At 40.8% G+C, this 15,703-nt stretch overlaps 2 protein-coding genes across 2 annotated transcripts; both read right to left on the bottom strand.

Annotated features, from left to right (window-relative positions):
• Positions 1 to 1,581: 1,581 nt before the first annotated feature.
• Positions 1,582 to 4,499, bottom strand: LOC108258636 (interferon-induced GTP-binding protein Mx2-like). Its single transcript, XM_047151197.2, has 2 exons — positions 4,083 to 4,499; positions 1,582 to 2,083 (listed from the first exon to the last, which is right to left on the bottom strand). The coding sequence occupies exons 1-2, from the start codon at positions 4,371 to 4,373 to the stop codon at positions 1,859 to 1,861; spliced, it is 516 nt and encodes a 171-aa protein (XP_047007153.2). The 5' UTR covers positions 4,374 to 4,499; the 3' UTR covers positions 1,582 to 1,858.
• LOC128629186 (interferon-induced GTP-binding protein Mx2-like) lies at positions 4,279 to 13,777 on the bottom strand. The gene is made up of 7 exons (XM_053676075.1): positions 11,744 to 13,777; positions 11,483 to 11,637; positions 11,129 to 11,267; positions 10,796 to 10,994; positions 5,783 to 5,924; positions 4,510 to 5,328; positions 4,279 to 4,340 (listed from the first exon to the last, which is right to left on the bottom strand). Exons 1-5 carry the CDS (start codon positions 11,847 to 11,849, stop codon positions 5,888 to 5,890), a joined length of 636 nt encoding a protein of 211 aa, XP_053532050.1. The 5' UTR covers positions 11,850 to 13,777; the 3' UTR covers positions 4,279 to 4,340; positions 4,510 to 5,328; positions 5,783 to 5,887.
• Positions 13,778 to 15,703: the final 1,926 nt, after the last annotated feature.

A 15,703-nucleotide genomic window follows, 5' to 3' on the forward strand; every position in this document is an offset into this window, starting at 1 on the left:
GTCAGAAGTTACTCAGCCTCCAGTGTCTTATGTCCGCAATATTATTAAGCTGATGTCCCTCATCCGGCATTGTTGAAACATACAGCTGTGTCTCAGCAGCATAGCAGTGGAAGCCTGTACCATGCTTATGAATATCTGTATTCAGACGTACCATATAGGAAAATAAGCAGACACCCAAGGACTTATAATATATAAGTATTTACTGATACATAGATGGAATCAGTAGTGCCATCAAAGAGACAATATCTCAGATGAAAACTCATGGAGAACTTTTGCCAGTAGCCAGCACCTTCTGAGACACAGTGTGTCAGCCAATTGTTCTTAATGAACTTGTTCATCTCAGGCACTTCTTGATGTCAGGAATTTGTTTCTTAATATGTGTTTAATTAGAAAGTTTGACATGTTAAAAGCTCTAGCTCCTCAGCAATATGTATGGAAATGTTTGGAAATATTCCAATTTGACATTAATCTTCAAAAATGAATGTTACAATGTTTTGCTGGTATGTAACATTTTATTAAAAAAAAGACTTTGCATCTGTTGTCATTAATATGATTTCTGTTTTTTTTCCATACTTTATTAAAATTGTTACTGTTCAGTAGCTGGGTGAATTCATTATTATTGTGTTGTTGTTGTTCTAGATTAATAATGGTTAACCAGAGAGAAAAAAAAAACCTTCATAAAATCCCATTTGTATATGTATTTCTTGGCCCTCAATAAATCAAGCCCTAATTGTTCTTCTCTCTTACTTACATATACAATATGCTTTATACAGGTGGGTGTTGAACTTTGGGGGATGGGGGTTTGTTTGGTTATTGGTGTTGTTGGTCTATGCTCCCAAATTTCCAATATGTTCCCTTATGCTCACCTCAAGTCTTTTAAAATACTTTTCCCCCAATTAATTACATTAATTTAATCATGAGTCATACTCAAGCGAAATATGGGTTGCTGCTTCGTTTCCTTTGGCTCTGTGAACCTGGGGAAAAAAAAAAAAACTTTTGTAGAAATGGCTCTCAATGTCTACCACCCTACATTTTTATGCTATGTAGAAACTTTTGGTAACACTTTCTATGAAGCCCATGCTTATAATTAATTGTAGCCCCATTTTAATTATTTATAAGCAAGTATTACTATAAACACATTTATAACGACACATAAAGACCTATACTTCATTATAATAACATTTATATTATTGTTATAATTACTTATAAGTGATACACTTGCTTTTTTAGTGCCCATGCTCATAATGCATTATACACCAATTTATAAGTATTAATTAGTCAGTCTTATGGTTCTGTTAATGTATTCATAAAAATACAGATTGCATTTTTAAAATGTTATTATATTATAGCTATAATTACTTATTGGTAATGCAGATTTATTTCTAGGTCCAATTAGTGAATTATTTTATATTGTTGTTGAGTTATGTTGTGCCGGTTTATAAATACTTACTGAGAGTTATAATACAATTACTAACGTTTATAAATGCATCATTGATGGTTTTAAGTAAAGTAAAAGCATAGGATGCAGCTTCCATAATGTAAATGTTAAGAAATCATAATGTGCTTAATATGCGTTATTAATGCCGTTAAAATTGTTTATTTGGAAGTGTAACTTGTATTAAGGACTAGAAAGCAGTACAAAACATTTAAAAAATCAAAGATGACAGACTCAGCACAGTACAGAAAGAAACTGCTTTACCAGAAAATTGCTTTGTGTTTTCTTGAAAATGTAGTAACAAACAAAAACATAAAGGGATTTTGCAGTTCCTTCAGTGATTGACAGTTACATCATTTCTAAAACCTAGAATTCTACCAAAATTTACCAACACAGATTGTGTGTTAAAATTTATGATTGGCTCTAAAATTTAGCCAGGTATTTGAGGGCCTCTGTCAGCCGTTTCTGGCGGCTATGCAGGTTATTCTGTTTTATGGCGATGTCATGATCTTCTTTCAGCAGCTCCTCGATGTTATGTCTGTCCTGTATGAGCTGTATCATTTCCCTCTGCAGCTGTGCCGCTGACTCCTGAAGCATCATGTACCTGATCACCATTGGGACCTGGTCCGCCAGGCGCTTAGTCACAATCTAAAGACATATTAAGTAAAAAAAAAATTAATTCCACTCACCCCAAACAGAGTCAATTAGCTAAAGCAGGTATGGTCTACTGATGTTTGCTTATTTAATTTTTTGCTCTGGAACTATCAGGCTAAAGTAGGCAATGAGTAATAGAAGTCTGTCGCAAATATAGTTGTAGTCAAGACTGTCATTGTTAAGTCCAAGACCAGGGCTAGCCGAGATCGAGTCATGACTGAGACTTTAAGTTGAGGCCAAGTAAAGATCATGTCCAAAATAAAGCCACACCATGTCAAGTTTGAGACCAAAACCCAGTAAATTATTTTTGCAGTCAGGACTTTACTTCAACTAGTTAGCTTTAGAAGGTAATACTTCTTGTCAAACTTTTGCATCTTTTTGAAAAGTAAAGACAACAGGAACATCCATCCATTTTCTGTACTGCTTATCCTACACTGGGTTGCGGTGGAGCCTGTGGCCTGTCGCAGGGGACTCAGGGCACAAGGCAGAAGACACCATGAATGGGGTCAATCCATTGCAGGGCACAATTGCATGCACACACTATGGACTATGGCCTGGAGATACCCAGGGAGAACATGCAAGCTCTGACACAGGGCAGAGGAAGGAATTGGACCCCCAACTCTGGAGGTGCAAGGCAAACATGCTAACCGCTAGGCCATTATACCCCCAAAACAGGCATTATTCATACAAACTATCAGATGAGACCAAGACCAATGCCCAAGTCTGAGGCAAGTCCAAGTAAAAATGTCAGTAAGTCCAAGACTAATCCAAGTAAATACAGACAGCCCTAGCCTCAACCAAACAATTCCGTGAAATAACAGCGATAGTCCATATTTACACACCTACTGATTGAAGCTGTATAATCTGTATTATCATTCCCAGAAATCCCCTTCATATGCTGAATATAATTGAGCTACTGTATTGATTATGAAAATGTGAATATGTGAACATAAGTGGTGGACTGGTGTGAAGAATTAGAATTGCTTGGATGCCAGATGTTTTAATTAACAACCTGATGATTTAAACTAGTGTATTGTTTTATTGTTTCTGTGAATTGCTCTTTTTTGTATTGTTAGTTTAGTCAGATCTGCCTAAAGATAAATAACCTGCAACATGATGGCTGACCAGTAAAGTTTCCACCAGTTTATGTAGGATTGAACCATAGGCATTGGTGAGGTCAAGCCAAAAACCATCCAGGTCTCATTTACCTTCCCATGCCTCTTGGTTCAGCTGGGTGACAACTTCTGTGTGTTCAATGCATGTTGATACCTTTAGGACCCCCTCCTTATGCACAGAAATGTTCATATAGGAGTTCCTCCAGAAAAAAAAAAAAACTCTGTCAGGTGTCCGGCAAAACAAAAAAGAAAAATACTTTTACCTCAGCACTAAGGAGAGAGATTGTCCTGAATTGCTAATGTTACTTGAGTTCTCCTCTTTTGGGATCCAGACACCCACCGCAAATTTCCATTGCTGGGCCACCTTCCTGTCCTCTATACCACCTTGAACCTCTAGAGACAGTGCAAGAGCCTGAGCCACCTCTTTTATAGACCATGTATTGCACTCTGCTGGCCTATGGTGCCAACCTTGTTCTGGCTGTAACAACCTCCTGGACCTACTTCTGGGTGAGCTCCTTTATGTTTAACTGGAAGGTGGGTTCTGATGGAGACATCAATGCCCAATGGTATTTCCTTGCTGTGTCATTGTAGGTGTCATGAAGGTGCTGGTACTAAAGTGAGGTGCACCTTACTTGCTCCTCTTTGGAGCAAGTACGGTGATTGCTTTTTTTTGCACAAGTCCGAAGGGGTTTGCAATGAAGGCAGTGTATATCCTGGCCCTCTCCTTGTCCCTACTACTGTGCCAAATAATGCGAAGCAGAGTGAGCTTCTGCTAACGCAGCCCTGTGTTCTTGCCTCACCTCTTTTTGACTGTGGTCCAACATGCTAACATTGCAGATGATTGGGAAGGAAATTAATTGTAACTAATAACCACTTACACAATAGTAGGACTTCAGGTGACGTGTCAGTTCCTCAAGAGTGCCTTCACTGTCTGCGTGATCGTACAACCTTTGAGAAGGCGGGCAAACCACACCAAACTTTTGTCTCTCTTCTTCTTCCTCCATGATCTTCAGCATGTGCAGGTTATTCTTATACATGCTGTCTTGGGTGTAGATTATCTTCTCCATCTTAAACTGGGTCCTGAGCATTGATTCAGTCTCTGACTCCTTCACCTGCTTTATGTTCTCGATTTTGGTCTGGAACAACGAAAAACCATCACACCATGACATGCTTGAAAATAATATTCCCTGACAGTTTTAGACCTCTGCTTCATGTTTATTGTATATTGTCATTTAGTGCTCATGGTCCAGCAAATGTAGGCAGAGTTTGTCTGTAAAGTTTGTGGGTGAAAATATGAGGACCTACCTTTGCTATTTTATAGAGATTAGGGAAACCTGGGAAGTTGGATTGAGCCAGTTGGATGAACTCCTTCTTAATGAGATATAAAGACAGATTGGTAAATGCTCTGCACTTATATAGTGGTTTTTAATTTTAGCAGTTCTACAAAGCGGTTCTTTGCACTGTTTCTCATTCACCCATTCACACACACACAAACACACACACACACACACACACACACACACACACACACACACACACACACACACACACAAACACACACACACACACAAACACACACATTCACACACCAATGATACCAGAGCTGCCATGCAAGGCGCTAGCCTGCCACTGGGAGCAACATGGGGTTCAGTGTCTTAGACACAACTATTTGGCATGTGAAGTCATGTTGACCGGGAAACAAAAGGCAAAATGGAGTGTGGAAGATAAATTTAGAATCTGTGGAAATATAATATAATCTAGTAGTAGTAGTAGTAGTAAGACATGGTGTTTTCCACTTATCTTTTTCCACTTACCCTTTACATTCACAAACACTTTGGATAAATAAAGAAAATGACTGCTTGTTATTCCAGTGCTAAGTTCACAACACATACAATGCAGGCAACAAGCTTAAAGCCTAAGAAAATGCTCCATAGATTTAACTTCAAACAAATTCATGCCATATACCTGAGATTTCCTTCAGTCTCCCGATGGCAGGTTCCTCCAGTTGCTTGATCGGGCCCTTCACTATCACCTCAAAGGTCTTGTAGTTGAGGAAGCTTGGAAGTTCTCTGCCTCTGTATTTTTCCTCATACGCCTGCATTTCCTTCTCAATCCTCTTGTTAACTAGAAAATTCAGGGTATAAGTATACAGGGTAAAAATAAATGACATGACGTTCAGTGTGGTCCATCCTACACTCTCTCAACACTCATGTCTTTGTAAAATGAGTGAACACTCATACTGTCTTGAACAACATTTAAAATAGTTCATGAAATTATCAGAATATCTGATTCAGCTTTGTTATTGTTCATGATTTATAGCATTGTACATGCACCATTTCTTCAGTCACTTCAATCCCTTGTGTCTCTGATTAGATTAAAATAATAATAATTAAAAAAATCTGATTGGGATTCTTTCATGCGTTTGCTTTGCATGAATTTTTGAAAAGTCATTCTGTAGTTAGCCTAAGAATATCAAAGTACTAAATAAATTAGTAGCCTTTATATAATTTCATGTACCAAACATCTGTAATGTCCTTGTTATACAGCCACATGGATATATTGTCACACTGCTACTCACATGTCTCTCCTACACTGTCTAGATCATTCTTCCAGAGAGAAAACTGCTTCCTCAGACCTGAGAAGATGTTTATATATGACATGCTCTTCACCTCCTCTTCAGTCGTCAGGTTGATGGCATCCTGAGTGAATGCTGTGATTTTCTAATAAACAAATGAAGATCTGTATTCAGATTTAAAACACCCACACTTTATGGTAAAGACAGAAAATTCCTTCGTACACATGAGAGACAGTTGTCGATGCATTTTTAATGATAGTTTTTTATTTTAAAAGAATTCCAATACATTCTAAATGGGTAATCAAGAGTAAAAGCAAGTTACCTTTGTCAAGCAACTTAATCCAAATGTTTTATACATTTGGATTAATTTTATACAATATTGCTCCATATCAATTTATACAATATTAAGCACCTTTTCTAGAATATACTTCATATGTCAATTTGCCAAATTGATCTGTTTCCTTGATTTACTTTTACTTGGGACATAATTCAATAGCTTCTAAATGTTCAGGATCATTGCTCCAAACCAAGTTGTATAATATTATACACATTCTATATAACATAGTGCACCACTCACTTTGACAAATTTTAACTGTTATTGTATTTGATCAATTTTTAATTGGAAAAACAAAAACAAATAAAACCCCAATAGCTTCTGAACAGTTGAAGCTATTGATCTAAAACAACTCATCACTAGATAGGTAAAGTTTTTTACAACAAACATTGATGTTGGCTTGATAAAAGCCGGTCTGAAAGTATAAAATATAAAATAGTTTGAAATCAAAATGTAATGAGCAGTTTTAAGAAAGAAAGAGAGCGAGATATATAGGGTGCCTGTTGGAAACTCTCTATTCTCTATTCCCTCAGATATGTATAAGTATGTTTAGGTTATAGTTTAATTTCTGTCTCATGAACTTTACAGAATCTGTCTGATGTGTACATGCCAGTTTAACATGTCACCATAGGTACTTCCTCATTTCTGTTAAGCGAACCACACCATATATGTTCAACAACTGCTGTACATTCTTGTATTGCCTAAGATGTTTTTCATGTATGTGGCCAGACAGTTCAACTGCCATATTATTTCCACACAGCAGTATGCCTATGCACGGCTATTTGTACCTATAAAAGCCTCTGTTATTCTATGAATAAATCAGACGTCTCTTTGAACTGCTCTGGTTGCCCGTGTGTTCATTTAGACTCTCCGGCGCCGTATACACTCTGTGATAACCCACATGCGCTAGTTTTTCTTTAGAGTAAATGAAGCCGAGGCAAGAAAGGCTGACGGAGGAAAAGTGAAGGTAAAGCTGTTATTTTACTACCCGATGTGGAATGAATATCCAGGCTGTAATATTGAATGAATGTGTGTGGCGTAGACCACCCTGGAGCAGCACACATATCCTGTAAGGACATACCCCTTTGTACAAAGCCTTCGTAGAGGCGACCGCCCTAGTGGAATGAGCCCTTATGCCCAGAGGCGTAGCGAGACCGCGCGCCTCATAAGCAATAGAGATTGCTTCCACACAATTAAAGATGCGCTGCTTTGACACAGCATCACCTCTACTGTCGCCGTCAAAGCAGTATATCAGCTGCTCTGACTTACGCCACTGGCCGGAGCGGTGGACGTAAGTACAGAGAGCCCTTACTGGACACAGCAGGTGCATTTTCTCTTGTTCCGGTGTGGGGAATGGATGAGGGCAGAAAGCCTGCAACACCACAGGGTGGGCAGCTGATGTATATTACTTTAGTAATATAATCCGACATAGGATACAGGATTGCCTTGGGTAATCCAGGGGCAAAGACAAGGCAGGAAAGGGCAACAGAGAGAGCTTGTAGATCTCCTACTTGAACTCTCGCTAAAACTTGTGGGAGAAGAGCGATCGGGGGAAAAGCGTACAGATGTGACCTCGGCCACATGTGCACCATAGAGTCCAGCCCTAATTGTGCGGGAGGATTGAGCGTGAACCACAGCGGGCCGTGTGTTTTCTCCTCGGAGCCAAGCACATGCAGTCCTGATTGGAAAAAAACCCACCATATGGACTCTACCACTTGTGGATGGAGCCACCAATTCCTGGGGATCAGCCCCTGCCTCAAAAGGATGTCTGCCCCCATAGTCCCAGTGTGTACGTTGTACTCACTGACAAACTTTCCTTCTGCCCAGATAAGAATTAGTTGCGCCTGCCTGAACAGAGGTCGCGGACATAATCCACCCTAGTGGTCAATATATGAGACCACTGCTGGCAATTTATATGCTGCTCCAGATGAGGTCTGCTCCAGAGACTGTGAGCTGGACAGCTGTCTAAGACAGCCCGTGAGCGAGGTGTCTGTCATTACCACCTTGCGCTAAGGAGACACCCCTAGAGTGTGACTAGAAACTGGGGACACTCAAATTCTCAGAGCACGTAGGTATCGATGCATGACACTGATTACTCTCAGAGGTTTTGTCCTTGGGTGAAACCCCAAAATTCTCAGCCACCACTGAACGGCCTCATGTGCAATAGGCCCATAAGCTCCAATAGTCTCCCAAGATCCAGCTTTATCTTGCTCAGTGTTGCTAGGATTGACCCTACGCATGTTGGAGATAGAAACGTCCTCATCGTAGTAGAATCCTTATAACCCCTAGAAAAGTTGTCCACTGCACTGGAGAAAGCATACTTTTCTGAGGTTCAAGCTGAGCCACAAGCTCTTCATGTGGGCAAGAACAACATCTCGATGTTGAACCGCCTGTTCCCCAGATCGTGCTAGAATTAACCAATCGTCCAGGTAGTTTAGTACACGGATGCCCTGGAGTCACAATGGAGCCAGAGTGCCATCCATGCACTTTGTGAAGGTGTGAGGGGATAAAGCTAGTGATATATCAATGTGGAAATATGTACCTTTTAGATCTATCATCACAAACCAGTCCTCAAACTGAATCTGTGGAACGATAAGTTTGGGCGTCAGCATCTTGAACGTGTATGTCCGAAGAGTACAGTTCAGATATGACTCAGATCTAAAATTGGTCACATACTCCTCTATTTTTTGCAGACCAGGAAATAACGGCTGTAAAAACCTCCCTCCCTCAGGGAACGGGGTACATGTTCTATGGCCCCTTTGTCAAGAGGGATCTTACTTCCTGCACTAACGTCGGACTCTGGTCTGTGCTGACTACTGTGGTGAGCACACCTCTGAACCCGGGGGGGGACTCTAAACTGGACCCGGTAACCCTTTTCTACGGTAGACAGAACCCATGGAGACACATTTGGCAGTAGTTTCCATGCTGCCAGATGGTCTTTTAGTGATGTTAACTATTCCACATTCTACTGGAGGGAAAGCATCAGATTTTCGTTGCCCTGTGACAGCTCGCTGACCAGAGAACACTGAAAACATGGGACCACCTATCTAGGGGAGGCCCTACAGTAGCAATGGGGAATAACTGCCCAAACAACCTCATGTCCCCTGATAAGTCCCTCCACGGGGGTTGGTGGGCTGCCATACTCGCCTTCTGTGTCTCCCTCGCACTAGTGCTGGCCCGGGCTCCACTCGTGGATGCCCGGGTGAACTCGACACAACAGGGAAGGAACTGGCTGAATGCCGCCATATGTCGAGCTCACGCAGCAAGTCTGCTTGGTAGGCCTGCAACACTGTCATTTTCTGCAGTGACCCACAAGCAGGACTAATACTGAATAGGCCTTGCCCACCAATGCCATGGTGGCCTTGGATGGCAAAGCCAGCCCCCCTAATTACCTGCCGTCAATGGAGAGAGGTAGCTCGCAAGCGCCTCCTCCCCCTTCAGCATAGCTAAATAGCCATGCCGTTCATTCCCCACAATGGCCGAATAATCCAACATCGTGGGGTTATGAATATGGCTTATGCATGGTTTTCCCATAGAATTCCCTAATGATATTTTGTCATGCACTTCTGAAAGAAAGGGGAGTTTTCTGCAGTGTGCGAGATTTACTTTCACTGGGGAGAAAAAGGCTCATCCAGCCTTTATAATCACCTCAACCAGCACTTTAAATGCTGCTCTCAGTTTTTCGCACATCCTTCTGACTCCTTGGAGTCAGAGATGAATTATTACTATTATTTTTGTGCTTGTATTTTTTTTTCTCTTTTTTTTCCGTTTGGCTTTACATAGTGGAAGTAGGAGTTGTGACGCGAGCTCCAAAATCCAGCGGAGAGCCGGACCCGGAAGACAGAGCAAGAGATATAGCAGCGCTTGTCTCCGGCTCCTCTTCCGGATCCATAAGAGATCCCTCGGACCTGAGATGGTTAGCTGCCTCAGCAGCGGCCGGCCCAGATTCGCAAGGCTCTGAAACCCAACTCGCTTTGGCTTCCGAGAAGAGCGGAGCGGAGCTGTCTAATGTAGGCATTACCATGTGCAGCCTCTCGAGGATGCCATCGCATGCTCTATCCCTAGACACTTCACCCAGAAAGTGTGCAGTACTCCCGTGATGAAACACACTTCCTGAATTCTCTTACTCATATTTTTCTCTCTCGCTCATTCCTTTTTTTCCTTCTCTTTTTTAAAGGGATAGAAAAGTCCAGAGATTTTGAGAAAAGATAGAGAGGAAATGAAGCGTCTTTTTGTTTCTTTACACAAACAACCGACATGCAGTCTTTCGCTGAAAATAATAAGGCTGATGGCACGGTTCACAGGTGCCGTATTTTTATCACGTGATGTGCTTAATTGCCACATCACCTGATCATAGCAGGCCTATAAATAGGCATGATTTTACACAAGCTTCAGATGCCGGTTGCGCGTGAGAGGCGCTCCCTTAGTGTTATGCCAAACGCAACGTCGAAGTTCCCTTTGAAAGGGAACACATTTTGCACTCATCTCACTTATTGCATTCATTTTTTCCTGTTTAATGATCATTTTGACTCATTGTACTAGCTAACATGGTTAATATTCGTGTATTAAAATTGACTTTCTACATATTGAACCTTTAAAGTACAAAATACATTTCAAAGAGAAATTCCAGATAAATGACTTTAAAATAAACATTCAAAAGACAAGAGAAGTAAAATGCGCACCTTAAATGTGGGTGATCTTCAAAGTAGTCCCTTTCCTTCTTGACGGTTTCATTCAGAGAGACACAGTCCTTGATCTCCTGCTGTCCTCGGCACCTGACGATGATGTAGCCTTTATTGAGGTAAACGATCTCGTTATTGATGATGGACACCACTGTCTCCTCCGAGCCTTTATCCACCAGGTCAGCTTTCGTTAGGACACCTGTTATAATCAACACACACAGAAGCTCATGGAAGATATCTTCTGTAATAAAGTTAGAGAAGAAGAAGAAGCACAACAAACTTTGTCATTCACTATATATTAAAATAATATACTGATGAAAAGGCTCCACAGACCGAACGTTCTCTCGCCGTTTGAATCAACTTCCAGAGCCATCTTCAGCGCTTCAGTAGTGGCGATGTCCACGTTACACGGCACCACCACCAGGTTGATGGTTTCTTGCTTTGTGATGAACTTTTTGATCAGCCTCTTACTCTGAAACCAAGTCAGGCATGTGCTTATATTACAGCTCAATACCACTGGTCTAGTTTTGACCTTTTATCAGGGTTTACAATGTCATAAATGTGTCATATTTATTAAGAATACTGCTCTACTAATATGATTCATTAATTGAAAAGACATGTCAGTTAGGGAGGCATGGCCTGTCCCAAGGATGTCCATGAAATATTTAAGATTTCACCCAAATTTACTTGTTCTCCAATGTTCTCTGGTTGGTCTTTGACTGCTACACGGGTAATACCAGGCAGATCGATGACCGTGAGGTCAGGAACGTTGGACAATGTCACCTCCAGGCTGATGAGCTTATCACTGATGCCCATGACAGTCCCAGCTATTTCATTCTGAGCTAAAAATAAATAAATAAGTAAGTAAATAAATAAATAAGAAAAGCAGATGCTAACTGTTCTCTGTTAGCTTGTATTCAATTTTAACCACTTGATTCTGTTCACTACCTTTTCTAATCATTTGCTCCACGTCTGCTGGATCTTCAATCTCTTCTTCATAATCCTCATACTTGATCTTTCCATGCCAGAAGTCTGTCTTCCTGCTCTTCTTCATCTTGAGCTCGAGCGGACATCTTGTCACAATACCTGTGTGGTTGTTGGCAGAGGAAACAGTTTGCTTGTTAGTCTTTCATCAACTTTTCCTCTTTAGCTTTTTGTTTATTTTTATTTCAAGTCAAGTCAAGTGGGTTTTTATTGTCATTCCTCTATATAGGTAAGAACACATAACAGTACAGTACACAAGACTATGTAAAGTGCAAATCAACAACCCAATAGTGTGAGACACTGACGCAGAGCAAAATACACAGTATACACAAGTTGTATGAAATGTATTAGCATGCATACAGTATGTAACAATGAATATTATAAACATGCGCAGGAAGAATACTCTCGTTATTTAACCAGCTGCCGATCAGTAAATAAGAAAGGAACATGAGTGACATCTGATCTGAACCCCAAGTTGCTCCCAATAGCAAGCTAGCACCTTGCAGGGCAGCTCTGCTACCATTGGTGTGTGTGAATCAGTGATTGAGACACAACCTTAGAACTGCTAAGGTTGAAAAAGTGCTATATAAGTGCAGACCATTTACCATTAGTGCTACCATGCAAGTTTTTTTAATGCAGAAGCAGAGTTCACAGAGTAGAGGTGGAAGAGCCAGTGTGGTGGTGTCAAGTTAGGGGTTAGTTAATTGTTCAGAGAATAGGTGGGGTTTTTTGAACATATTGACAGATTCTGCAGTCTTGATTGTGGTCGGAAATTCATTCCACCACTGAGGGACAGTCAGGCTCTGTTTACACTAGTGCATGTGAAAACCATCCTCGTCCACACTGGCGTTTCCTCTGTGTTCCAGAAACGATCTCCATCCACACTACACGACCGAAAATGCATGTCACATGACCATTCTTGCACACTGGGCATGCGTATACAAGTGTAAACAGGAAGTTGGTTGCTAGTCACTGGCAGGCACCTCGATGAGCATGATGGCGAGGAAAAGCAAGGACATCTTTTTTAAACATCAGGTTTCATTCTATTTTCCTTGTCATGTTTTTTCTTTATAAATATGGATAATTGAGGCTAGCATGTGCGCTAGTGTGTACTTGATCCAACTCTATACAAATTCAAATGATTCACTTTATTTGTAACATTAGTACACTGGCACATTGCAGTGAAAACATATTGGGGCTGTGTTGAAGGCGATTTCAATGCCTACTGAGACAATCATCAGGAGATTCCTTATACCGACAACACGAACAAACAACACCAAGTGAGACTCACAGCTCTTTATGAACGAATCACTGAACATTACAGACAAAGCCTAGATTGGACTAAGATTCAGAGCTGTAAACAAAATACTGGAAAAAGTGTGGACCAATTTGTCAAAAGAATGGCCAATATCTTTGACGCTAACTCCAGAGTAGTTCTGGAAATGACTCTCCGTATGAACAACAACAAAAGAAGTGACTCATGTACCGTCTGCAGCCAAAAATAAATAAGTAAGTCAAGAAGCACTGTGTCATCTGGAAACATGCTATCCACGACATGGAGAAGACATTATTCGGGACTCCAAAGCAACTTTATAAGTGCAGAACGAAAACCTGGACACGAATAAGATACAGAAACAAATACAGCAAATGGACAACCAAATGTGGGGCGACACTGACCAGGTCTTTTTTCCAAGGTTCTGGCCCGAGGAGAAGGGGCCAAGGATGAGGTTGGGTAAAAGGCATACATGGGGGAAGAAATGTCTTTCATGTGTGGACAGGAGGGGCATTGGGTTGATGAGGAGCAGGGCCCGGATGAGGGGCAGGTGTAACTGACCAGGATCCAGAGCTTGAAATAAACACACCATCAGGTCATGTAACCTTTAATTTATTACCTTTTCATACCTATAATCCTGAAGATGAAAGTTTAAAATTCAGAATTTAATTTGTGTCATTTGTTAGCTATGTTAAACGTTCATTCACCACCTACTGTTGAGATTCAAGTGAGGGGCAACTAAAGCTTAACCCAGTGTCTTCTGAGACAGTCATAGATCAATCTGCCAATGGGGGAAGAAATATTGTACAACTGACTAAACAAATGAATACTGTTAGCCTCCGGTTAATCTCATGGGTTGAGATCTAATGTACAAATTAGGAATCCCGAACAAATCTTCTAGTGAGGGAATTGAAATTTTTTAGAACAGACCAAAATTCTTTTCAAGGTGTTGCTCTGGGTAATTCTGCACCACATTATTACTATACTTTAGATTTACTCAATTCAGGGCCAAGGTTAATCACTCTCCCCTAAAAGACTAAAGTCTAAAGAGAGACTTTCTCCCAGTGCTGTCCTTCAAAATCCTGAAAACATGCACTGTACTATGTATTTTAAACCTAATTCTGGTGCCAATACCATGTACGGGAAAAGGTTTTTTAAAGGAAGTGAAATGGTTTCACATCACCTTTGCAACCTATGTTGGATTAAAGCAGGGTTTTGTGTGGTTTCTGTTGGTTTAAGTAAAAAAACAAAAAAAAACAAACACTTTTTCACACCACAAACCCACCACACCTGTCCTTAGGGTGAAGTGTGGGGGATTACTAAAGAATTGTTTTAATTCACCGGATTAGAGGGATTGTGATCAGTGGAGAAGGACGCCTCTACCCTGCATTACAAGCGTATTCTCTTGATTTAAAATGGTTTACTGTCGCAAAAAAGCCTGTTAATTTTATAGCAAAATTCTGAAAGGGTTGTGGAGCCCTTCATCGCCCAAATACCATCAAAGTTTTGGTCACAGGGAAGTGCCGATGTGGGACTCATGGAAGGAGCATTTCCAATAGTAGTTGATCCAAAATCTTCTTATCGACCCTGTAAAAGACAATATTCTCTGAAAGCAGAGGCCATTGAAGACTTCATTCAAGACTTAATTAAAAGTGGAGTAATTGTTCCATGTCCTGATTCCCCATGTAACACACTCCTGTTTCCAGTTAAAAAAGCAGCCCCCTCCACCGGGTCTTAGATTTACAAGCTGTAAATAGTGAAATAATACCTCGCACTCCTATTGTCCCAGATCCATATACTATGTTATATAATATCCCTTTGGGAGCACAAGTCTTTAATACCGGTGCCTCAATTTGAAGGAAAAAGTACACATTTACTCGGTGTCCACAGGGGTATTGCGAGAGTCCAGCATTGTTTTCTATGGCAATGGCTGAAAATGTAGAAAGATTTGATTCGAATTGCGGCAGTAAGGTCGTTCTTTATGTTGAGGATATTCTTTAATGCTCTAATAATGTAGCTGAGTGTCAAAAGTCCACCCTTGCATCACTACACTTTTTGGCAGAAAATGGCCACAGAATGAGCCGTAACAACTTCAACTTTAGAAATCTAATGTAAAATACCTAAAAAGGATATGATATTTCAGCTGAAGGGAGACAACTCATGAAAGAGAGAGTACAGGCTGTCACTACTCTTCCTAAACCATCCACTGAAAGGCAGATGCTTTCCTTTTTAGTAATGGTAAATTATTGTTGAGCCTGGACACCTCATTTTGCTGAAAGAACCACAACATTGCTCTCCATATCACATGGCTCCAATTTGGCTCTAACTTATCAAATAATCTGGATTCCAGAGGCTGAAAAAGCTTTTCTGGATCTAAAAACACAGTTGGCCTCCGCACCCACTCTGGGATTACCTGATATGTCTACACCTTTCATTCAAACTGTTAATATAAATAATGGCCTTATGACTTCTGTCTTTCTGCAAACACACGGTGGTAAATTACAGCCGGTGGTGTACTATTCCACCAAGCTAGACCCAGGATTATCCAATGGGCATTATGGGCATGGGCCCAGGACCCCATGCGCACTTGGGGCCCAGGCAGGCCCAATTTTTACATTGCTGAAAACAGAGGACAATGTCTGGTTGGCCCA

This window comes from Ictalurus punctatus, chromosome 26, assembly GCF_001660625.3.
Source record: "Ictalurus punctatus breed USDA103 chromosome 26, Coco_2.0, whole genome shotgun sequence".
NCBI classification, from domain to species: Eukaryota; Metazoa; Chordata; class Actinopteri; order Siluriformes; family Ictaluridae; genus Ictalurus; species Ictalurus punctatus.